The sequence below is a fragment of the Giraffa tippelskirchi genome, chromosome 5, assembly GCF_054371585.1.
Source record: "Giraffa tippelskirchi isolate mGirTip1 chromosome 5, T2T-mGirTip1v1.2.pri, whole genome shotgun sequence".
Lineage (NCBI taxonomy): Eukaryota > Metazoa > Chordata > Mammalia > Artiodactyla > Giraffidae > Giraffa > Giraffa tippelskirchi.
The window spans coordinates 169,257,242-169,282,259 of NC_137279.1; the positions used below are offsets into that span (position 1 = coordinate 169,257,242).

General features: G+C 36.4%; 1 protein-coding gene across 50 annotated transcripts in view; it reads left to right on the forward strand.

Moving 5' to 3' along the window:
* The window catches only part of EPS15 (epidermal growth factor receptor pathway substrate 15), a 137,748-nt gene that overhangs the window by 14,091 nt on the left and 98,639 nt on the right, over positions 1–25,018 (forward strand). For 24 of the 50 annotated variants that reach the window (XM_081485483.1, XM_081485488.1, XM_081485482.1 and 21 more), the window contains exons 2-9: positions 5,448–5,588; positions 6,021–6,203; positions 13,478–13,519; positions 16,921–17,010; positions 17,910–17,957; positions 21,101–21,196; positions 22,820–22,885; positions 24,005–24,130. In XM_081485483.1, the coding sequence (XP_081341609.1) occupies positions 6,192–6,203; positions 13,478–13,519; positions 16,921–17,010; positions 17,910–17,957; positions 21,101–21,196; positions 22,820–22,885; positions 24,005–24,130 (480 nt within the window). In that variant the 5' untranslated portion in view covers positions 5,448–5,588; positions 6,021–6,191. The remainder of the gene's footprint in view (positions 1–5,447; positions 5,589–6,020; positions 6,204–13,477; positions 13,520–16,920; positions 17,011–17,909; positions 17,958–21,100; positions 21,197–22,819; positions 22,886–24,004; positions 24,131–25,018) is intronic. The other 26 variants (XM_081485479.1, XM_081485491.1, XM_081485492.1 and 23 more) reach the window with 2 other exon arrangements.

A 25,018-nucleotide genomic window follows, 5' to 3' on the forward strand; every position in this document is an offset into this window, starting at 1 on the left:
TTTTTTTACTTTTTATTTCCTCAGTATATTTCTCTTTGTACTTGTTTCTGCCTGATAATAGTGATTGTAAGTACAGTTTATTTGAATAATTTTTCGTCTGACAGTCAGCTTAGTGCGTCAAATACGTTTTTGTATTTAACCATTGTATTATAATTTCTTTCTTTTTTTTTCTCTATCTGAAGACTAAGGTCCAGGAGGGCAAAAAAGTTGTTTTCTTTGTTTATCTCTGTATCAGAAGTGCCTAGTATAATAACATATCAGCAGTTCTTTGAATGAATGATATGTTAGTATGTTAACCTTGAGTCTTCTACTGAATCACATAGATGATACAGTATAAACAATATTAGTATAATACTCCGATAGACCATGAACTAGGAGCTTTAAGCAAAGCAGGTCATATTAGATGTTCTTAACCCCCCTAACTGCTTTCCCTCAGCAGTACCACATCAAGTCTAATGTTCATATAAGTGCTCCGACTAGGGTTACATTTTCTCAACTAGAGGCTGAGACATATGGCCTAATAATTACACTGAATACTTGAAATTCAGACTGGATAAGTATTATCTCTATACACATGTGCCAAAATTGTTCCTTCCTCCAACTCCATAGTAGAAATTCTTGTTCTACTATCTTCCAGCTAGAGGTTAAGCAATTGCAAATCCTGGTCTAGATAATTCTCTACATAGTCTTCGTGAATGATCAGTAGACAACCCCTAGAGCACTATTTGCATTTTTTTTAAATTGAAGGATAATTACTTTATGGTCTTCCCTTGTGGCTCAGTGGTAAAGAATGCGCTTGCCAATACAGGATACACGGGGTCAGTTCCTGGGTCGGGAAGATCCTCTGGAGATCTTCCAGATTAGGAATATGGCAACCCACTCCAGTATTCTTTCCTGGGACATCCCATGGACAGAGGAGCCTGGTAGGCTACAGTCCACAGGGGTGCAAAAGAGTCAGACATGACTTAGTAACTAAACAACAACAACAATTACTTTACAATGTTGTATTGGTTTCTGCCAGTATTTACATTTTAAAAGAGAAGTTTGTTACTCTTGCTTCCCCATGGACTGCAGCCCTTAAGGCTCCAGTTTGCTAAGTAGGCCAAATAACAGATGGGTGGAATGTGTATGGTTGAAGGTAACATACTGCTACTATTTTACTAAACTATGGATTGAAGAGCAACAGATCTTTTCATGATATGGTATAGGTAAGCTGACCATATTTTTCCAGTCAGAGATTCAGTTTGGCTGAAAAAGGATGCTTTGTATTTCCTGGCTTTTCAGTTTATTTCCAGGAAAAGGCAATGAAATAGTTGCCAGGATGGTTCGTCATATGAAAGTCAGTCAATATAGCACTTTAATAGAATGAAGGGAAAAAATCTTGATAATCTTGATGCAGAAAATGCACTGACAAAATTCAGCACTCTTTCATGATGAAAATACTTAGCAAACTAGAAATAGAAGGGAACTTCCTCCACATGATAAAGGTCACATGTGAAAAACCTACAGCTAGCATCATACTAAATAGTGAAAGACTAAAAGCTTTTACCCTGTGATCAGGACGCGATGAGGATGTCTGCTTTTCCAGCTTCTTTTCAGCGTGGCACTGGAAGTTCTAACCGGAGCAGTTAGTCAAGAAAAAGAAACAAAAAACATTCAGATTAGGAAGGGAAAGTAAAATAATGTGTTTGTAGATAACATGATTTAAAAAAAATACATTGTGGTAAATAACATGAGATCTGCCCCCTTAAAAAGATTTTAAGTGTGTGTTATAGTGTTGTTAACTATAAGCACAGTGTTGTATAGAAGATCTCCGGTATATGGGTTCTTTGATAACTCAGTATCAATTCTTTTGGATAAACACCGAGAAGTGGGATTGATGGATCATACAGCAGTTCTATTTTTAATTTTTTGAGGACCCTCCATACTATTATGAATTTTTTATGTGTAGAAACCCCTAAAGATTCCATGAAAACATTCTTAGAGCTGATAGACAAATTTAGCAAAGTTGCAGAATACAAAATCAACACATAGCTGCATTTTCATACATTAGCAGTAAACAATTCAGAAAGGAAATTAAGAAAACAATTCCAAGGATTTCTTTGGCAGTCCAGTGGTTAGAACTCCCTGCTTCCAATGCTGGGGGCATGGGTTCAATCTCTGGTTGGGGAAGTAAGATCCCATATGCTGTATGGTACAATCAAAAAATAAACAAATGAAATTAAAAAAAAAGAAAACAAGTACATTTATACTACCATCAAAAAGAATAAAATGCTTAGGAGGTGAATGACTTGTACAGTGAAAACTGCAAAACACTGCTTTGACTTAATGTTTGATTGTGATACTAGAGGAGAAATAGTGGATAAATGTATGCAATTTTAGGTTCATAATAAAAAATGTTCTTTTAAGTTATCTTTATTTTGATATTAAGTTGTCTTAAAGCTTCCTGGTGGCTCAGCTGGTGAAGCATCTGCCTGCAATGTGGGAGACCTGGGTTCGATCCCTGGGTTGGGAAGATCCCCTGGAGAAGGGAAAGGTTACCCACTCCAGTATTCTGGCCTGGAGAATTCCATGGACTGTATAGTCCATGGAGTAACAAAAAGTCACACAGGACTGCGTGACTTTCACTTTCACTTTGTCTTAAATGGAAAGTGGGCCTTAAAACTAAAGGTGTTTTAGAATTGGAAAATACTTCTCTGTTGTGGAGATTGCAATGATAGAATGCATATGAAAGTTGCTGTTAAATGATGGTAAAGATAATAACTTGATAATAGAGGCAACAGCCTAACAATTAAGAGTTAAAGTTCTGCAATCAGACTTCTTAGATTTGAATACTGTAAAGTTAGTGGCCCTAAGTGTATCTGGAGAGGTGAGCAGAAGCTGAATCATGCAGGGACTCAAAGCCCTGTCAAGGAGTTTAGATTTAATTTTTTTGTCAAATGAGTAGCCATTGAGGGGTTTAAACAGAGGAATGTTATGTTCTTATTTATATTTACATACACTCTGCAATCTGTGTGAAGAGAAATAGATAATAAAAGCAGAGAGGATGGATTAAATGTTCTAATAGTCAAGATGAGATATGAACTGCAGTACGGAGAGAGGTGGATGAGTTCAACGTATGTTTTGGAATTAGAGTTGATAGTATTTGCATATGATAGATTGTAAAATTGAGAGTGAGGACATGCTGACAGATCATTTGGCTTGTGCAACAGTGGTTGGTGGTAGGAGAGGAATAGATTCTTGGAGAAAAAAAAATATACAAGTTCTGTTAGATGTTTGGGAGACGTCCAAGTGGAGATATAAAGTAGATGGTATATAAGTTTAGAGTTCAGAGACGAGGTCAAAACTAAAGATGTGATATTCACCAACTTAAGTGTAGTATTTGAACCAGGGGGATTGATGTGATCATCTGGTTGCCCAGATGTGTAGAAAACGGACATGAGAAATGAGGCTGTGGGTGTCCTTTGTAGAAGGTAAAGTGCTGAACAAGTGCAGGAAGTGATTATTTTGTTTCACGTGTTCCTTATTTGAATTTTTGTAAATCCACATATCATTCATGCTTAAAGATAATGCCTCTCCCAGTGATTTCTGTTTATTTGGGGCTGGCTAGAATAGCATATGTAGGACTCACTGTCTTCTGATGAGAGACCCAAAACTGGTCTTTGTATTCATTCTTTGTCACTCTGCCACCCAGATTTTTTGGTCAGGTTGAATTGGATTTGACAAAAGCTACTCCATTACTGGTTTGAGTTGCTGGTATGGTTTCTTTACATCCATTGTCTTTCAGTAGTATATAGCTGTACTCTCTTTTGAAATTCTTTTGTCTAAAGTCCCTGTAATCTTTTATTTCTGATAATCTCCAAAGCAGATGTATTCTTAGATTCAGATTTTGAAAACTTTTTGTAGAATGCTGTTCTTAGAGTGTTCCTAGGTCTTTGCTTGCTGACTCTTATCAATTTATAATGATTTGTTACGGAACAAACATGAGATGTTTGCAGAAGAGAGCATTGCAAATTTTATTAGACTATAAGCAGTTTTGAGGGCAGAGGCCCTATATAATTTTTGTAACCCCAGGTTCCTAAACCTATTGTTCTGTCTCTAAACTGTCTCCAGTCCATGTTTATTAAATTAGTAAATGAATTACGAATAGCAGAGTTGAGGGTTTATACTGTATATTCTCTAAGGGAACTGCTCAGATGGCCGCTTGTGTTTTCTTGGGCCCCTCCCCACCAGCTCCAAAGTGAGGACTACTCAGATGACTTGCCTCTCTCCACCCTCTATGCCCAGCTCCTTTTAAGTTTCTTTTTTACTGACTTGCTTTTGGCTCTTCAGACAGCTTCTGATTGCTATTTCCTTTGTCAGTTTGGATTGCTGTTGATCACTATCGCTGTTTATTTTTTAATTCTTGTATGCTTCCTTTTACTGTTTGTTTCCAGCCTGTTTTCCTTTATATTGTGAAATGCATAAGTCTTTTTTAAAAAGACATCATGAGCCTTCAGAAGGTTTTAGTCTCCTTCTCTGCGAGCCGGTCACATATGAACATAGGTGTTTAAAAGCACACACTCTTCTGGTTGTATTCGTTTGGCACTTTGGTTGTAGGAGTTGCTGTTCCATTATTTGAGGGGTAGTGGTTGTGGTTGTGGTGGAGTAGTTGAAAGGATGTAGGGGTTAGTTCTCCTTCTGGTTCCTCAGATCTCTTGAAAATGGAGTATTAATTAGATGGCTGAATTAAAAATAACTGAAATTTTTTGTGTTAATATGTCAAATATACTTGCATGGCAAGTTACCCAGAAAATCATGTGCTTTATCACACTTTTAGAAAATGTTCACGAGTACTAAATTGTTAATCATTACTTAAATTTTTATAGAGAATAAAAATAAAAAGATTTTGAGTGGTACTTTGCCTGCAACGGTCCGTATAGTCAAAGGTATGGTTTTTCCAGCAGTCATGTATGGATGTGAGAGTTGAACCATAAAGAAGGCTGAGCACCGAAGAATCGATGCTTTTTAACTGTGGTGTTGGAGAAGACTCTTGAGAGTTCCTTGGACTGCAAGGAGATCCAACCAGTCCATCCTAAAGGAAATCAATCCTGAATATTCATTAGAAGAACTGATGCTTAAGCTGATGCAAAGCTCCAATCCTTTGGCCACCTGATGCGAAGAACTGACTCATTTGAAAAGACCCTGATGCTGGGAAAGATTGAAGGCAAGGAGGAGAAGGAGACGACAGAAGATAAGATGATTGGATGGCATCACCAGTTCAATGGACATGAGTTTGAGCAAGCTCTGGAAGATGGTGAAGGACAGGGAGGCCTGGCGTGCTGCAGTCCATGGGGTTGCAAAGAGTCGGATATGACCGAGCGACTGAACAACAACAACAAATTGGAAGGTTACAGGTTCCCTAGTAGTCAGCTCTGGTACTATTCCATGATTCTTTTTCATTTCAGGATCCAGGCCGAAGGAGTACCCCTTCTTTATGACTTACTAGTCTCTTGGCAGAGAGAAAAGAGCAAGAGCTAGTGGAAACACACAATAGCCCTTAAAACTTCCACCTGGAACTGGAACTTCCTCATACTCCATTGGCCAGAGTAAGTCACATGTCCAAGCCAATAGTAGGGTACTCAAAGAGAGGCACTGTAAATCACATGGCAACAGGCAAGGCTGTTAATATTCTTGTAAAAGGAGAATAAATGAGAATTATAATACAACCTACCAGACCTTAGGATGATATAACAGTTTTGTAACAACTTTTTTCTTAGTAAAATTTATTTTATTTGATTTTTCCTTAATAGAAATAGCAGCCACCTCCTCTTTTTTTGGTTTTCATTGCATTAGTTAGGATATTGGTTCAAGCCAGAATCTCAGTGGCTTAAACAGGAGAGAATTTACCTCTCTCAAGTAACTGTCCAAATAAGATAAGTAATAGAGGGGCTGATATGGCAGCTTCAGGATCGTGTCAGAGATATAGACCCCTTTTCTCTATTGCTCTTTTATTTTCAAACATATTTTCCATCTCACAGTCTGCGTAGGTTCTTCATGTTTCACAGCCATATCTACCTTCTGGACAGCTGGAGGAAACAACTGGGAGGTAGAAGACATTCTCCTTCCCTGTAGGTGCACAACCTGGGAGCTGGGCACGTTGTTTCCTTTCACATTTCACTGAGAGAAACCGAGATTGCGAAAGATGAGAAATGTACGTTTCGGTAGGTGTCCGCATGTTCGAGTAAGGTTTAGGGGTATTATTATTAAAGAAAAAAAGAGTGAAGGATATTAGGGAACAGTTAGCCATCTCTTTTTAATTCAATTAGTTTAATTGGAAACCTATGAAGAATAGATATTATTAGCACTTTACAGATAAGTGGGCAGGCTTTTCAAAGAGGAAATTAATTGTTCATGATCTACCTAAGAAGTATGGAATGGGCTTTGTATTTAGGCCTATCTGATACCAAAATGTGAGGTTTTTTTTTTTTAATACCATTTTGTTGGCTTCCTAACATCTTATTTTCAAGCACTTAACTTTTCAGAGTAGTAATAAATGTTGATTCTTTAGAAGGGATTCTTTATATATGTATGAATATTTTACTTTGTGAAAAATGATGTGTTTATGACCTAGCCAATGAATAAATAATTGCTTCAAATTATAATAATATTAGAAATTTTAAGTCAGGTTTTGACTTTTGATAACTTTAGTTTAAAAGTTTTCTTTTAGAAATTAATTTAGTTACTGCTGCTAAGTCACTTCAGTCATGTCTGACTCTGTGCGACCCCATAGACGGCAGCCCACCAGGCTCTGCCATCCCTGGGATTCTCCAGGCAAGAACACTGGAGTGGGTTGCCATTTCCTTCTCCAAATTTAGTTACTAAGTATTCATATATAATTTTGCATACTGATGGCACATTTTGGGATTTTACATTTTTTCCTAAGCTAAAACTATTTTAATTGTTCTATAAAATTAGGGAAGTGCTTATTATAGAAAATGTTTTCAGAGAACACAGAGTAGTATAAAGAGGAATGTAAAAATCATTTGTAATTCCATTATCCAGAGATCATCACTGTTACCTATGATCATCACAGTTTAGCTATGCCTTTCAAAATTTTTCTCTATGCATTCATTATGTGTGTTATATCTATATGTGATTTTTTAAAAAATCTAAAATGATCATATTTCAGTAAAAAAAAAAACAAAAACAAACGATTTACCAAGATGCACCAAACACACTCTTTGATCATCTTACTTGATGAGTGAATTGGCAATTTGGATGACTTTTTTCCATTCTCACTTAGCTGTATCATATTAGTATAGTTGATGAGCATAGGATGTACTTAATCACTTGCTGAGCTAATGCCTTCTCAAATGTATTTATGTAGAAACCAATGAAGCTGTTTTCTTTAGCAGAGTATTTATACATTTATTTGGGAGTAGGGTGAATATGTAATTTTTTATTCATACTGGGACATGTCTGAGAATGAAAGGGCCATTACAAGTATTTAAAGTTTTTTGAAATTTTTTTTGCCCTCAAAATGGTTTTATTATACTGAAATGTAATATAGATCAGTAAAATAGTTCTGTTTTCAAAAATAAAAGTTTATAAAATACTTGTTTTATAGTACAACAAAATAAAGTCTTTACTCAGATACACAGATGACACCACCCTTACGGCAGAAAGCGAAGAAGAACTAAAGAGCCTCTTGATGAAAGTGAAAGAGGAGAGTGAAAAAGTTGGCTTAGAACTCAACATTCAAAAAACTAAGATCGTGGCATCCAGTCCCATCACTTCATGGGAAATAGATGGGGAAACAATGGAAACAGTGACAGACTTTATTTTTGGGGGCTCCAAAATCACTGCAGGTGGTGACTGCAGCCATGAAATTAAAGATGCTTGCTCCTTAGAAGGAAAGCTGTGACCAACCTGGACAGCATATTAAAAAGCAGAGGCGTTACTTTGCCACCAAAGGTCCATCTAGTCAAAGCTATGGTTTTTTCAGTAGTCACGTATGGATGTGAGAGTTGGACCACAAAGAGAGCTGAGTGCTGAAGAATTGATGCTCTTGAACTGTGGTGTTGGAGAAGACTCTTGAGCGTCCCTTGGACTGCAAGGAGATCCAACCAGTCCATCCTAAAGGAAATCAGTTCTGAATATTCATTGGAAGGACTGATGTTGAAGCTGAAACTCCAATACCTTGGCCACCTGATATGAAGAACTGACTCATTTGAAAAGACCCTGATGCTGGGAAAGACTGAAGGCAGGAGGAGAAGGAGAGGACAGAGAATGAGATGGTTGGATGGCATCACCGACTCTATGGCCATGAGTTTCAGCAAACTCCCGGAGTTGGTGATGGACAGGGAAGCCTGGTGTGATGCAGTCCATGGGGGTCACAAAAAGTTGGACACGACTGAGTGACTGAACTGAACTGACACTGATTATGAGAATATTTAGAAACAAAAGCAGGATAGTTATTCTGGGTAATATATTTTTTGCCAGCTTCTTAGACATATCTGTCTCTAATATGTTGTTAGAAACAGATATGTAATCATTATTCTACAGGTTTCTCTATAAATTTAGATGCTGTAAAATTGTACTCTTTCTTTAATTTCATTTCATTCCAGTACAGAATATAAATTTATATAGTTAAAAATAGGAAGACTTTTGATGGAACTTCTAGAATTCATTACTTTAATTAAATCTCATGTTCTGTTTGAACTCATTCAGTTTGTTTGGTACTTAACATTGATTTTGAGGGATGTTTCAGTGCCTTGGCAAATTTTCTAATAATTAGTATTTTCTAAAAGCTTCAGTAGCTGAAGTTTTTTTTATCTTTTTTCATTGAACTTTAGTCTTTGATTTAGTCTTTGATTAAAGATTTCCCACTGATTTTGAACAATATGCAACAAATCATTAGAGGACTTGCCTTCAAAAAGATTCAGTAGTGAGACCCTTAGGTTGGGTTTATAAAGTCAGTCTTTGAAAGATTCCAGCCTTTAAAATCTGATGACAGGTTGCAAGTAGGGAACACATATTTCCATGTTTAAGTATATTTTTGTTTTGTTTTCAATACCATTTTTATCCTTAAAATTTTAACTGTGGATTTATGTCAACATTTGTAAGTTTTGGCAGTTGCAGCTAACTCAGTAATACTGATGCCACTAGAGTGCCATGATAAATAGAAGTAGCCTCAAAAGTTTTATGCAAATCATCTATCCATTTTCTAGAGAAATTTTAGTACATAATTTTGTATTAAACGTATAAATTCTTCTCTTTAGCTCATTGTTCTTGAAAGGATTTATTGGGTGATAATAAAGATTGTCAAGCAACAAAATAAACAGTTCTAGAATTATACCATACAATAAATGACAAAACCACCTTGAGGTTTTAAACGATTGACTCCTCACACATACTTCATTTGCATCTCACCTGTAGTTTCTCACTTATTTCGCTGGCTAGTGGCCTGGTGCATGTTGCAGGTCATGGCACATCTCACCATATCGACTGTGTCAGCAGGAGCACCAGTGTCAAATATTTCTTCTACTGTCTCAAAAGGATATAAAGAGTTAGCTGTCCATGGTTGCTTGTGTCTGAGGATACTTTTCACTGTCTTCTGCATGGTGTCCTTGAAAAGGTGTTATGTTTTATCTGTAAAGAGCCAGGGGAAAGATGGAATTATCACTGGTCCTTTTTACGGTTTCATCACTTGTTCAAGCGGCTAGAACACTTAGACACTGTTAGCTTGGCCAGAAAATAGATGAATACAGTAGAGGTGTTCTAAATTCATCTTGGTTTATTTTAATGTAGTGATTAATGAAAAATACTTCATTCAAGGAAGTGAAAACTGTGAGACAAGTGGTAAACCCCATGGGATGCTGACACAAGAGATTGTACTGTCCTAAGCAAACCAGGGCATAAGAGAAACAGCATGGTAAGGTGAAAGAGTATGGAACTTAAGAGTAGGACAGACCTGCATTTAAGTCCAGGCTCTGCCATTTAAAAGCTTGGACAAATAACCTCTCTGAAACTTGGTGTATTAGGGTTCTCAGAGAAACAGAACCAGTAGGATAGACACTCACACTGACCAATTAATTTTAAAGAATTGACTCATGTCTTTGTGGAGGCTGGCAAGTCCTAAATCTGCAGGGCCTGTTGGAGACTGAGGGGAGAGTTGATGTTGCAGTTGAGTCTTAAGGTGATCTCGAGGCAGAATTACTTCTTCCTTTGGGGAGATCATTCTTTCTCTCTTAGGACTTTCAACTGCTTGGATGAGACCTCCCCACATTACGGAGGATAATCGGCTTCATGGCTTTAAATGTTAATCACATCTAAAAAAAATACCTTTACAGTAACATGTAGACTGGTGTTTGACCAAACAATGGGGTACTCTTGCCTCACCAAATTGACAAGTAAAACTAACTTTCACACGACATTTCTTTATTTACTTATTGGGAAGGTAATATATGACTCACAATGATTAAGTGTGGTAGTATTTATAAAGTGCTTAGTATAATGTGTTCTCAGGGTAGGCCCTGAGTGCATGTGGGCCCATTAAGACTATAGGCCCAACTTTGATGCTCGAAGATCTTTTTCCCTGTTTCTCTTTGTATTTTTTTTTTTTTAGTTCTACCAGTTTATGGCTACCAACCCATCTCCCTCCACCCTCAGGCACGCGTGCTGAGTCCTGTAACCCCATGGACTGCAGCCCACCAGGCTCCTCTGTCCATGGACTTTTCCAGGAAGAATACTGGAGTGGGTTGCCATTTCCTTCTCCATCTTTGTATTTCTTACTAAACTTCTCCTGTCTCTCCATCTACTTAATAAGTCCTGTCAAATCTGTCTTAAAAACTTTTTCTTCAAACTAAGCCCTTCTTTTTCACCATTGCTGGTGTTTGGGTCCTCTACAGGGCCATTAAAATTTTGTCCCATGTAACCCTCTGCATGCCATCCTACTTTCCCTCTTCACGTACAAATAATCACTTAGTTAATTAGTATTAACTAGTATTAGGCTCTTGAGTGTGTCCTCTTTTCCATACTTATTTTCTTTACTTTTACCATGGGAGTTGAATCCCTTCATCAGTTGTCTTTTGTAACAGTGGTCCCTAACCTTTTTGGCACCAGGGACCAGTTTCATGGAAGACAATTTTTCCATGGACTGGGGGTTGGGTGGGGGGGACTGTTTCAGAATGATTCAAGTACATTATATTTATTGTGAACTTTATTATTATTACATTGTGTTATAGAATAAAGTAATAATACAACTCACCATAATGCCGAATTAGAAGGACCCTTGAGCTTGTTTTCCTGCAACTAGAGTGATTATAAATACAGATGAAATTTCGCTCCCTTGCCTGCCCCTCACCACCTGCTGTGCCCCCTAGTTCGTAATAGGCCATGGACCAGAGTGTGGTTCGGTTCAGTTCAGTTCAATCGCTCAGTCATGTCCGACTCTTTGCGACCCCATGAATTGCAGCACGCCAGGCCTCCCTGTCCATCACAAACTCCTGGAGTCTACCCAAACCCATGTCCGTCGAGTCGGTGATGCCATCCAGCCATCTCATCCTCTGTCGTCCCCTTCTCCTCCTGCCCCCAATCCTTCCCAGCATCAGGGTCTTTTCCAATGAGTCAACTCTTCACATGAGGTGGCCAAAGTACTGGAGTTTCAGCTTCAACATCAGTCCTTCCAGTGAACACCCAGGACTGATCTTTAAGATGGACTGGTTGGATCTCCTTGCAGTCCAAGGGACTCTCAAGAGTCTTCTCCAACACCACAGTTCAAAAGCATCAATTCTTCGGCGCTCAGCTTTCTTTACTGTCCAACTCTCACATCCATACATGACCACTGGAAAAACCATAGCCTCGACTAGACGGACCTTTGTTGGCAAAGTAACGTCTTTGCTTTTAAATATGCTGTGTAGGTTGGTCATAACTTTCCTTCCAAGGAGTAAACGTCTTTTAATTTCATGGCTGCAATCACCATCAGCAGTGATTCTGGAGCCCAAAAAAATAAAGTCTGACACTGTTTCCCCATCTATTTGCCATGAAGTGATGGGACCAGATGCCATGATCTTAGTTTTCTGAATGTTGAGCTTCAAGCCAACTTTTTCACTCTCCTCTTTCACTTTCATCAAGAGGCTCTTTAGTTCTTCTTCCCTTTCTGCCATAAGGGTGGTGTCATCTGCATATCTGAGGTTATTGATATTTCTCCCCGCAATCTTGATTCCAGCTTGTGTTTCTTCCAGCCCAGCGTTTCTCATGATGTACCCTGAATATAAGTTAAATAAGCAGGGTGACAATATACATATTTGATGTACTCCTTTTCCTATTTGGAACCAGTCTGTTGTTCCATGTCCAGTTCTAACTGTTGCTTCCTGACCTGCATAGAGGTTTCTCAAGAGACGGGTCAGATGGCCTGGTGTTCCCATCTCTTTCCAGAATTTTTCAGAATGTGGTTAGGGACCCCTTATAATCTTGTCTCTAATCCTTACCACCTTTAGAACTCCTTACTAATCTCGTCAAACGTAACAGATTTCTGTTGATTGCATTTATACCTTTGTGTAGAATCACCATCTCCCCTACTCCCCTATACCGCAGATTTCTGCACTGGTGTCACCCTCATGAAACCTTCCTGTATTTCCTTCCCAATTCCAGAACACTCTTACACATCCATGTACAAGTGAACCTGAGCCTTCAAACATTGATACTCCTTAGCTGCCTTTCAGATGAGATAATATATCTGTTCATCAGCTGACCAAGGAACTGTTTAGACTGTATTATGGATTGAATGGACTTACCAGGTGGTGCAGTGGTAAAGAATTTGCCTGCCAGTACAAGAGATGCAGGTTCCATCCCTGGGTTGGGAAGATCCCCTGGAGGAGGAAATGGCAACCTGCTCCAGTATTCTTGCCTGGAAAATTCCACGGACAGAAGAGCCTGGCGGGTACAGTCCATGGAGTTGCAAAGAGTTGGACATGACTGAGTGAGCGCACACACACGTGAATTGAACACCACTCCCTGCCTACAAGCATTTCAGATCTGATATTAATATCATTTTTTTGTTCATTAGTTTGTATATTCACTTGATTATTTTATTGAAGTGGTTTTTTAATTGTGTTCATAGGTACTTTGGGGACTTGGGTAGAGGATGAACTCTTAAGATTTTGGGCTTCTCAGTTGCTCTTTAACTGAATCATTTCACCACAATTTGTTATATGTTGAGTTTCTGAGTGAAATTTTATGAGAGGAAAAGGTTCTGATATCAAAAACAACTTTAAAATTCCTGTTTTGTTTCTTGTCTACCTAATTCTTGGTAATCTACATGGCTGCCTTTATTTACTCTCCCTTCCCCCCAAAAGAAACAAAATTGAATTTTTTGAAGTCATGGATATATTAATTGTATTTATCTTTATTTCATATATCTGTTGAATGAATGTAATTATATTAATAAAAGTCATTGAATAGCATTTAATTTCTAATTATTTATTTATTTTAGTTATCAAGTGGAAATCCTCTTTATGAAAAATACTATAGACAGGTAAGATGATTGTTTCTTATAGAAAATACTTTCAACTCCTGATTGTATTCAGCCAGCTGAATAAATTTGACATTTCTTCTTTTCATTTTCTTGTGCTTTAATCTCCTGTTTTGATTAATGTGTTTAACAAGTTTTCAGAAAAATTAAGGAAAGATAATTAAGCCCAAACACTTGTCTTAAATATCTATCTGAAAAATCCATGTAGCATTAGATATATCATCCAGATACAAACATATGAATTAATTTATAAGTTATTTAGAAATGACTTTTATGTTATTTTAAAGACGTTTTAAAGTTTAATTTTCATCAAGTTGAAGCCATAACACTTATATAAATATAAAATGAACATGTATCAAAGATTTTTCTTCAACTCATTGAGAGAACCAGTGAGATGTAAAAATGGGAATATGAGTTATAGAGATTTATATTCTCCATCAGAGAAAATTAATTTCATTGGTATGGATAGGAATCATTTGCATTGCTATCAGTTTTATATAATTTAACCTCTGCCCCTACAGAGTATAAAATAAATAGCTTAGTTTGTAGAAGTCAGAGGTGCGAATTATAGATAATCTTCTGAAAGCATAGATGGTATTATTTCCCATTTCCAAATATCAAATCATTTTTCTTTATAATTTCTTCACTTTCTGATCATGATTACTGAAAAGGCTGGTCTCATTATATTTGATCCTATTGTCTACATAATTGCAGCAAGTTTTAGTGAACCACTATAGGTCTTCTTGTGTGACTTGCAAGCCTAAAGCCATATACTTACTATTTAACAACTTCTAAGGCCAGGTAATTAGTTTCTGCTTAAAGCCTTTGTTATTTATTTTGAGGCTAGGATCCAAACTTTAGAAATTTACTTACATTTCACATGCAGTACATGTAAATTGTAAATTTGAGTGAATTTACCTCATTTTGGGATTTCCCATTATCTGCTAAGGTTCCTGGCCTTCTGAGTAACCTTGCTTTAGTGCTTGAGGCACTTGGGATCTTACAAACCATGTAGCAGGCTGGTCTTCTTGTGGGGGCCTGGTAGACTTGGGCTCTATGTAAAGTCAGTCCCTGATCCTTACTAGTGTCTTGTTCTATCTGAATGAAAGAGAATCATTTAAAATATGGCCTTGTTTTTGTACAATTGGTTTATTCAACTATATCCTGATAAAAAGGAGAACAAATTGTTATTTAGCTTATAACCATATGGCCATAAAAGATACGGACATTCATTAAAGGTTTTTGATTTCTGAAGGGTCAGTGCAAATCAGATACCATTGAAAACTATTTCATTCAGTTTACCAATGCAGCGCCTGCTAAACTGAGGGATAATTTAGTAAGAAAGGGCTTTCCCACATACCCATTAGAAAATAGAATAGTAAAAATAATACCAGCAGTATTGCACGTAAAAAATCATAATTGAGTTTTCCATAACACTTCATTCAGCTTTGTGTAATTAATTTGTGTTCTCCTGCATCTTGGGTCAGGATTTCATAAGATACATATACTTTAATGAGATGTATCTACTTCCAGTATTCAGAGTCCTGGAATTTTGACTTGGTCTACCAGTATAGTCTGAAAGTTGTCTAAGTGATGTCAGCCTAGAAGTCTTTACCCAAAAGTCTATATTTTGAAGTGTTAATAGGTCAGAGTATGTGGTATTGTTCTTTCCATGAGGCTCTGAGACTCTTCCTTTGTTGGAGAGGTTCCCTATAGCTTATGGCAGAGCCTTTAGGCAGATATCAGAGTACAACAGAAACTGCCTGTAGATGACAAAGACTGAATGGCTATGTTTAATTATTATAGTAGCCAAAAGAATGGAAGATAGTAAAATTGTTTCCTGGAATACAGTGCATAAGTATTTCTTCAGAGTTTGATCAATGTTTCCCCTCAGTGCCTCTGTTTTGGGGCTATCTGGGAAGAGAGATGTTTCTTTTCTTCTCCAACCTTTGTCAGGGAGTAGACAAAGAAAAGGAGTTGTGGAGAATTCTAGAGGCTGATTTCCTAACCTTTTTTGTTCTTCCTTGTTACCCAAAATGTGGATTGGGCAATTCTTTCCTGTTTGTTGAGTGCCTGATTTATCCCATGTTCTAGCACTTGAAAGAAAGGATTTCTCTTTTGCTTCTCTGCCGGATTTGGTCTGTCTGGAATGCTTTGTATATGTTTTAGTAAAACTCAGTCTTTCAACTGAAGTGGAAAAACAGCTAGCTTGCAAATATCCTAGCATCATGTTACTCTTCCCATGACTTTTTAAAATTTGCTTTTCATTTTTTACAAATAGAACTTTACTTTAGGAAATCTCTACAGAAGTGAGAGTCGTTATTTTTTTTTTTTTGAACTGTTTTTCTGTTCTTGGTGACCTCATTCTGTCTTAAAGGAAAGTCCCCAGCAGTTAAAATGATGTGTTTCCCTTAACGTGCTTTAGGAACTTAGCAGTTTTTTAAATGTTACTTAAAGTTTATGGTAGAATCATTGCTAGTTTTAGAACTGATACTGCTTTGATTTTTTAAAAAAGTGTTGCAGTTTCTTAAGAGTAAGTATAAAAGCAGAAGTTAATTGTTTAAAGATATTAAAAAAAAACCACCACCAGATAACTGTGCAGCTGTTCACATTTATCAGAAGACCTCTCCAGAAATCATTGCTCTTTTTCTCTATTGCCATTCAAGTTTATTGGAATGTAAATGGCACCGATAGAAGACTTGGAATTAGAAGATATGTGTTAATGTTATGACTCCACTAATTTGTTCTACATCCTCTGAGCTTCAGGGGTTTTTTTGTTTTGTTGTTGGTTTTGGTTTGGCCACGCTGCATAGCTTGTGGGATCTTAGTTCCCTGACCAGGCATTGAACCCAGGCCCCAGAAATGAAAGCGCCGAGTCCTAGCCACTGGTTCGCCAGGGAATTCCTTGAGCTCCAGTTTTATCATTTGTGTAATGGATGTTGTAAAAAACACATTGTAGGTGGACAGTGCTCTCTAGATGGTACTATTCTCATATGGGTCTCCAATATTACATTACACCTGATGTGAGTATTACACCTGATGCGAAGAACTGACTCATTTGAAAAGACCCTGATGCTGGAAAGGATTGAAGGCTGGAGGAGAAGGGGACGACAGAGGATGAAATGGTTGGATGGCATCACCGACTCAATGGACATGAGTTTGATTAAACTGCGGGGGTTGGTAATGGACAGGGAGGCCTGGCATACTACAGTCCATGGGGTTGCAAAGAGTCGAACATGACTGAGTGACTGAACTGAACTGAATATTACATGGCCTTTGTTAGTGAGAGGATTCCTGCTCTCTTTTTGAAAAACTCAGTTCCCAAATCATAGGGAGGAATGCAGGTAAATAATCATAATTTTGTCTTTATGTTTTTTGTCAGCTTATGGTTTGTATTTTTTCAGGTTGATACGGGCAATACTGGAAGGGTATTGGCTTCTGATGCTGCTGTATTCCTAAAAAAATCAGGACTTCCAGACCTGATACTTGGAAAGGTAGTATTTGTTCATTGTATCCATAACTAGATATAATGAATATTTATTAGTGTAGATAAGTTGGATGCAAATTCAAAAGACATCTCAAAAAACTTAGAAGTTAGAACTGAATCATGAAAGCAGTTACAGTAATGCAATGGAGGGAATTTGTGGTGTAGTGATTTATCCTCTCGAAAAATATGGTGTTTTTCAGATTTTTAGAAAACAAATTACTTTTTAGTAGAATGAAATGAGGAAGTAATAGTACATTTGAGTGTTTTGGGGAGAAACAGTGCAGACTGGGAACCTTGCCACCCACTCAGAATTGGCTCTTTCCCTGCTTCCTCTATTAGAACTGTCTTTTAACTGTGTTTAATATGTGGTAAATAGAGTAGGAGATGAGAGGCTTAGGAAAGAGCACACAAAGAGGCGGAAAGTCCCTTTCTGGCTTGATGTCCTTATAAATCCTTATGTATGATATTGATATGTATTCAACCCTGAAAAATAATCATTAATTAATTATTAATACAAATAAACATTAACTATTTCAGCTTATCCATAAGAATGAATATACTTTTAATAAGGATCTAAAATCAAGGTAGCATGTTTTAGTAGAAAGAGCATTAGACTTAGGACCTGGGTTAATAAAAAAGTCATTGGACTGGAAGTTAGAACCTGGACTTCAGTTCTTTCTCTGATGCCTTGGATATTCGTAAGTCACTTAACCTCATTGGACCTTAATATCTTTGTGTAGGGTTACACTAAGTGATCGTCAAAGTTTCTTTCTGCTTTTAATTCTACAATTCTTAAATCTGACTACCAAAGAGCACGAAGTTGTCAATTGCAGGAATTCTATTTATCTGTAAGATGAGTTTTGTTTTAAATATAGATTGATACTTTTCTTTTCTTCTAAATTTCAGATCTGGGATTTAGCTGACACAGATGGGAAAGGTATCCTGAACAAACAAGTAAGATTCAGAGACTGACATGAACAATTTTTGAGTGATTCAGAATAAAAAATAGCCAGCAGTTTTTTGTATTTTTAAACTAAAAATTCGTTTTTGCAAAATTAGGGTTTTGCGAGGACAAGTGTTATAATAAGGAAAATACTTCCAATCACTAGACATTAAAGTACCTAATTCCCAAAGATTTGAGTTAGTTTGGTGACTTTAGTTCTCCTGGAGTGTCAGTTTGGGCTGCTATAACAAAATACCACAAACAGCAAAAATTTATTGCTCACAGTTCTGGAGGCTGGAAGTCTGAGATAAATTGCCAGCATGATTCTAGTGAGAGCTTTCTTCTAGATTGCAGACTTTTTCTTTATCCTTACATGGCAGAATGTGCTAGTGATTTCTCTCAACCCTCTTTTGTAAGGCACTAGGCCCATTTATCGGAGAAGGCAGTGGCACCCCACTCCAGTACTCTTGCCTGGAAAATCCCATGGACGGAGGAGCCTGGTAGGCTATAGTCCATGGGGTCGCTAAGAGTTGGACACAACTGAGCAACTTCACTTTCACTTTTCCCTTTCATGCACTGGAGAAGGAAATGGCAGCCCACTTCAGTATTCTTGCCTGGAGAATCCCAGGGACAGCGAAGCCTGATGGGCTGCCGTCTGTGGGGTCGCACAGAGTCGGACACGACTGAAGCGACTTAGCAGGCCCATTTATAAGGGCCCTATCCTAATGGTCTAAGTACTTCCCTGAGGCTCTGCCATTGTTTTGGGGAGTTTAGCTTTCAATATATGGATTTTGGGGAATACATTCAAATAATAACATGGGATTTATTTTTCTTAGTTATTCAGGGAGACTTTACTGTTTGTAGCTTACTAAGTTTCTTATGTGTTCAGAGTTACAAATAAAAGTAGATTTTATTATTTATGTGTTAAGATGGTATTGCCTTGTACATTTGAAGGGAAACTCTTGGCTAATCAAATCTAACTATGGTGTATTCTGGTCTAGGTTTTATTGCTAACATATAAACCAAAAAATGGTTTACAGGCCAGAAGTCCATCTTGGGCCAGAATTATGTGAAAGTGGTGGTGGGTATTAGACACCATTAGAGTACTTTAAAGTTTCACTTGTTGGAGATAGATTTCAGAGTTCTACAGGATTAAACTCAAAGCTTGCTACATGCTGATACATTGGCTGAGCACTACTACTCAAAGTTAATTCCCCCTATAGGGATAGCTGAAGCTGACTGAGAAAAAGGATGGAAAAATTAGATGAGGAGTCAGAATACCCAGTCTCTTATTTAAGATTCCAAGGCTAGATTGTGGGTCCTCATTGGACCCCCTGGCCAGAAGAGCCAATATGGCGCCTTGGAAACATTGGAAAACTAAATTCATGCAAGCATCCAGGGTGCTGTAGACTCAGTCAGCAGATTATTTGTTGAGTACTGTTTTGAGCCAGGCTTTGGAGATACAGAAGTAAATGTGATGGAATGTGATCCCTGTCTTCAGGAACTTAACAGTAAAATAAATTCTTCACTGCTACTCCTAGTCTTTGGATGTTTAGTTTGAATTGCCTTTGTCATATCCAGGTGGTGGGATTTGTGGATCTGCAGTTAAACTTTGATGTTTGCATTGGAGGAATAGATTTTTGAATTAACATATAAAATTAAGGACATAAACCAATACTTACTGAGTTTTTATGAGCCAAAAATGATAGTGCTGTCTTCCTATAGTGTGGTTTTTAATTTTGTTCCTTACAGTACATTGTAGGGAATTAGCTCCCCTTTTAAAGAGGTGTTTTGTTTTTTTTTTAAACTTGCCTAAGGCCTCATAACTAGTAGCAGAACTAGAGTTAAGTGAGGTATCATTTCACTTCAGAGCCCATCCATACTATCAGGGATGTGGACTTGATTATCTAAGAGAATTGAATCTCATGCAGAATGACAAGAGGAAAAGGGTTATGTAGAGTTCAGCATTTAAAGGATGTGAGGAGACAATACTCCAGCACAAGATACTTGGAAGGTCAGAGGAGAACTCGGACAGCTTTATGAAGCTGTGCTGGTAGAGGAGAACTTCAGGGAGGATCATACTGTCTAGGCTGCCAAAAGAACAAGTAGGTTGAGGGTTTTTTCTTTTTTTTTTAAGAGTCTGTTGTATTTTGTAGCTATGAATTTGTGACAGTTGTTTCTCTGGCTAATGGTGGGAGTTGAAGTCAAATTGCACAGAAGCTTGTGTGGTGAATGAAAAGAGAAGATCTTGAAATAGCATTTTTTCAAGATATTTATTAGTGAAGGCGAAGTACTGTATAAACAGACAACCTGCAAGTTTCTAGGAGTAGGTTACGAATTGAATAAGAAAGTTGTAGGTGAGAACAGGAGATTTGAGAAAAGCAGTAAAGGGTGGATTGCATCAGCAGCTGTTACCTAGAGTATTGACAAATTGTAAGTAATCACGACTGGAGTAAAAAGCTTTTGTTATGCCTATTCTGAGACTTGATTTTAACTGAGAACAGCTGAAAGCAAGTTGCTTCAGTGTCTTCCCACTTACTAATTAAATTTTGAACTCAGGCTTCAAATGCCAAAAATCCAAGGACTTTTGGGAGAGATTTATAAGTATTTTGAAGTCAAGCAGTTATATAATTGTTTCAGATGTTGCATAGTTATTCTTTGTAGCTTTTCTGGAGTAACAGTGACTGAGTCATTTGAATGATTGATCTAGTGTCAAAATTTATAATCTTAAATCAAGATATGACTTTTGATAACCTTTTATTTATTTTCGTCTAGGTGTTATTTCTTCTAGACTTTTTTCTAAGATTCTTTTTCTTAAGTGATAAAAATCATTTCTTAACATCATTAAATATTCTTTGAAACATTATTAATCTTGGTATATTTCCCATATCGTGTATATACGTTTATTTTCTCATTTATATTAATATTTTTTGCTGTTTATTATATCAGGAGTATCTTTGTACATAGAGCTCTTCTTGTATTTAGAGCAAGTGTTTTTGAAAGCAAGTGTGCTATTATATTCACTGAGACATAAAAATTTTGGAGTAGTTGTGAATTGTTTTATATTTTCAGATTAAAGATATATGTGTAGATGGATGGATGGATGAATGGGTAGATGGATAATGCTCTTAACATTCATACTTTTCTTTCTCAGGAATTCTTTGTTGCTTTGCGTCTTGTAGCATGTGCCCAGAATGGATTGGAGGTTTCACTAAGTAGTTTGAACCTGGCTGTTCCTCCACCAAGATTTGTAAGAAATACTTTTAAATTTAAATTGTATTTTAAATTGTAAAAACTGATACCACATGATTAGAAAGTAGTATTTCCTTGCTTCTGTTTATTTTATTGTTTAACTTCCTGTTGATAGGCTTTTAGCTTGTTTCCAGTCTTTTATTATTTAAAAATTGCTGCAATAAATAGAAACCTTGAATCTGTCACTTTGGATGTGCAGAAATACATGTATAAATTCTCAGATGTGGAATTGCTGTTTCAAAAGTTTGTGCATTGTAATTTTCACTTATAATAACTTGTCTTCCATAGTGGTTGTTTTTCATAGTCCCACCAGCAATTGGTTGAGTGTACTTTTTCTAGCTTACTGTTGTCAAACTTTTGTTTCTTGTCAATTTGGTAGGTGACCAGTGGAATGTAAGTGTAGTCTTAATTTATCCTTTTGGTTTTATGAAATGAAGTTGAGTAGTTTTCTCATGCTTATGAGCCATTTACATTGCCTTTATGAGAAATGTCTGTTAATAACTTTTGCCTATTTTTCTTTGGTTTTTGGTCTTTTCTTATTGAATTCAAGAGGCTCTTCATATATTAGGGAAACAGTTGTTTGTCTATATGAATTGCAAATATTTTTTCCCAGTTTGCTGTTTTTCTTTTGACTTTGTGGTGATTTGTTTTCCCATAAAGAAGATATTGTATTTAATGTAAATGAATTATTTGAATTTAAGTTTTTTATGGTTTCTTTGTTCACATTGACACTAGTCCTGATGTAAGATGTGTATGGATTCAAATTTATATTTCTTCAAGATGACTACCATGTTTATTGAATAATCAGTCTTTTCCATACTGATTTGAAATGCCACCTCAATCATGACATTCTCATAATGTATTTATTTTTTCTGGATTTTTGTTTATATCCATTGATCTGTTTATCCATATGTTGATCTCACATTGTTTCAATGATCATACTTGATAATTTATATCTGATAGGGTTAGTCCTCTCCACCTTACTGCTTTTTTCAGAAGTTTCATGGCTCTTCTTGTTTTTAAAATTCAGTATTTTAAAAGTATTTGGTCTAAGTATTATGAATTTAACTTCAGTTTTGAGAATTTTTATACTTCTGAGTTTAATTGTGGAGTCAAAGGGTTAATTTAGGGATTTGTTGCCTAACTATATACTATTAGTAAAAATTTTCAAATATATCCATCTCTACAAGCAAATAAACATAATAACTTGGACATGCTATTGGTAGGTTCCTGTACTTGGAAATCTTAAGTTGTGCTTGTCCCTCTCTGCTTTCCTTAAATATTGTGGGGAAAAGTCATCAGTTAACAGGACCATAAATATTTTTGTTACATTCAGATAACTGTACTTCATTTTATTTTGATTTCAGGTGTAATAGGATTTATTCTGTAAGACTTAACATGTTTTAGTTAGTGCTCCATAGTCATTTATGCAGCTAGCACAGCTAATTCAGTTTTTGTTTCATTTGTACTTCAGTAAAAGTCTGAGTTAATGTTAGATAGTGTCCTTTGTGTATTGAGATCCAGCATTTTGTCTGAGTGTTTAAATCCAAAGACGATTTCCTCTTCATTTTTTATTGATATGAGGATTTCAGCCCTTCGTGTGCTATATTTTCCTTTTTAGCATGATACCAGTAGTCCTTTGCTAATCAGTGGAACCTCTGCAGCTGAGCTCCCATGGGCTGTAAAAGTAAGTAAACTTTTTGACTATTCTTTTACCACACTTTGCTTCTTACCTACATAATCTTCTCCCCTGTCTTTCAAAATGTATTGCAGGGTGCTTTAGACTTTCATTTTTTACTGTGGAGGAAATGCTGGTACTAGAAATTGCTTGAGTCATGTTATTCTCTGTCAGTCATTTTTTGACCATGTTGGCTTAATCTCGTTTCTGTTGTAGTGTAAACTAAAAATGGTGATGTCATAATCTGGTATTAACTAAAATGTTTGATGAATACGTAGTTTACCCCACTGGTATTATTTATTTGAAAAGTTCTGCCTAACTAAATATTCTGTTTATGACTCTAAAACAATTCTTTATGAAATCTTTTTCTGAAATGGGTATTTTGCCTTATAGTTATTTAGAAGCACCAAAATGGTTATAGCTATCTTATCAGGTTTTAAAAATTGTAATTTTAAAATAGGATATAGCAGATCAAATAATCTGTAATAAATGTATAGTTTTGTCAGAAAACCATTTTGGTTTGTATGCCTTGTGTGCTATTGTGTAAGGATCTGGTCTTGACTTGGCAAAATCATGAATGATAGTTTTTTATGTTATACAGATAATTTACAAGGATTTTAGGAAATACCTTGTTATTGATAAGAAAAAGAAATCTTGCTTTGGAAAATTGAGGGAAATGATGTTTATTTCTTTGGCAAGGATTTCTTTTTTTTTTTAATTGAGTTTGAAATGTAATTAATGCCAAGTTTAGAAAGTCATAGAATGTCACTAACAGCTATATGTTCTTACAGAAGTTATTGGTTTGCTTTGGGTCTGTTTGAGAGGGTTGGACTAGATGCTCTTCTCAAAGTCCTTTGATACCTGAAATCTTTTGATTTTAAAATCCCTGATTTTAACTTAACAGTCGAAAAGGCAAAGAAGTTACAAAAGGAGTGGAGGGGATTCTAAATTTTTGAGTGGAATAACTTTTAAATTACTATTTACTACAATATATTTTGATGAAAGTGAAATATGTTTTTTAAATGATCATTTTTAAAATGTTGCCTAGTCTTTGAGGACTTAATGTTTATAACTGCAGTTACGTTCCTTTCCCCATTAGTTAACTTGCAATCCTTTTTTATATTATAGCCTGAAGACAAGGGCAAATATGATGCAATTTTTGATAGTTTATGCCCAGTGAATGGATTTCTGTCTGGTGATAAAGTGAAACCAGTGTTGCTCAACTCTAAGTTACCTGTGGATATTCTTGGAAGAGTAAGATATTAAAGTCTAAGTGTAACTTTTACGTATTTTAATTTTACTTTAAACAGGAACAGTTTAGCTCACTGTTAAAGAATACATAGATCCTATTTTGAAGTTGTGGTATTATAGAATTTTTTGTGCTCTCACTTAAAGCTATTGCCAATTTCTTTCTTTTTTTGGTTATTCCCTCTAAAATATGAGTGTTTGAAATTAGCTGTCATAATCATCTAGGTAAGGCCTTTTGTCTTTGGGTTGTATGCTCTGACCTCCCAGTTCCTTGATTTAATTTACAGAGACCATCAGTATTCTACATCTCCCTCTACTCCATGACTGTATCATGGGACCTGGTGGTTAAAGGAATAGTTTCATCTCTGAAATCATAAATTCTATTCTCTAAAGAGAACTTCTTGGCTTTCTAGATTTCTTTCCTAGATACTTGCAAGACTAATTCTTTGATGTCATCAAGACCTTTATATCAGACTCTTATTTTCTCTGTCCTTTGAATTTACTTTTTCCTTCATTCATCTTGGATTCTTTTGGTTCACAGTTTCATGTCAGTATCCTTAGCTTCCTTTGCCATGTTTTCTAATCTCTCTCCTGCCTGATGAAAATCTAACCTTACATGAAGCTAATTATTTGCCTTCTCTCTGGTTGCATTTGGACTATTGAGAAAGTCCCATAAGATTAGTGTCCTCATAGTTTTGTGATTACCAGCTTCAGCTGGGCTTTCTGTACTGTAGCCTCTCTTGTGCTGTTTGCATAGTGATTTCTTAATACCCCTCTTTATATTTCAGACCTCGTCTACTCTCTTTAAACCTCTAGTCTTTTCTTTAATTTCTTACTTAGGCTGTATAGGGTCGAATCATGGCTACACCATTTCTTAACTGTATGACCTTGGGC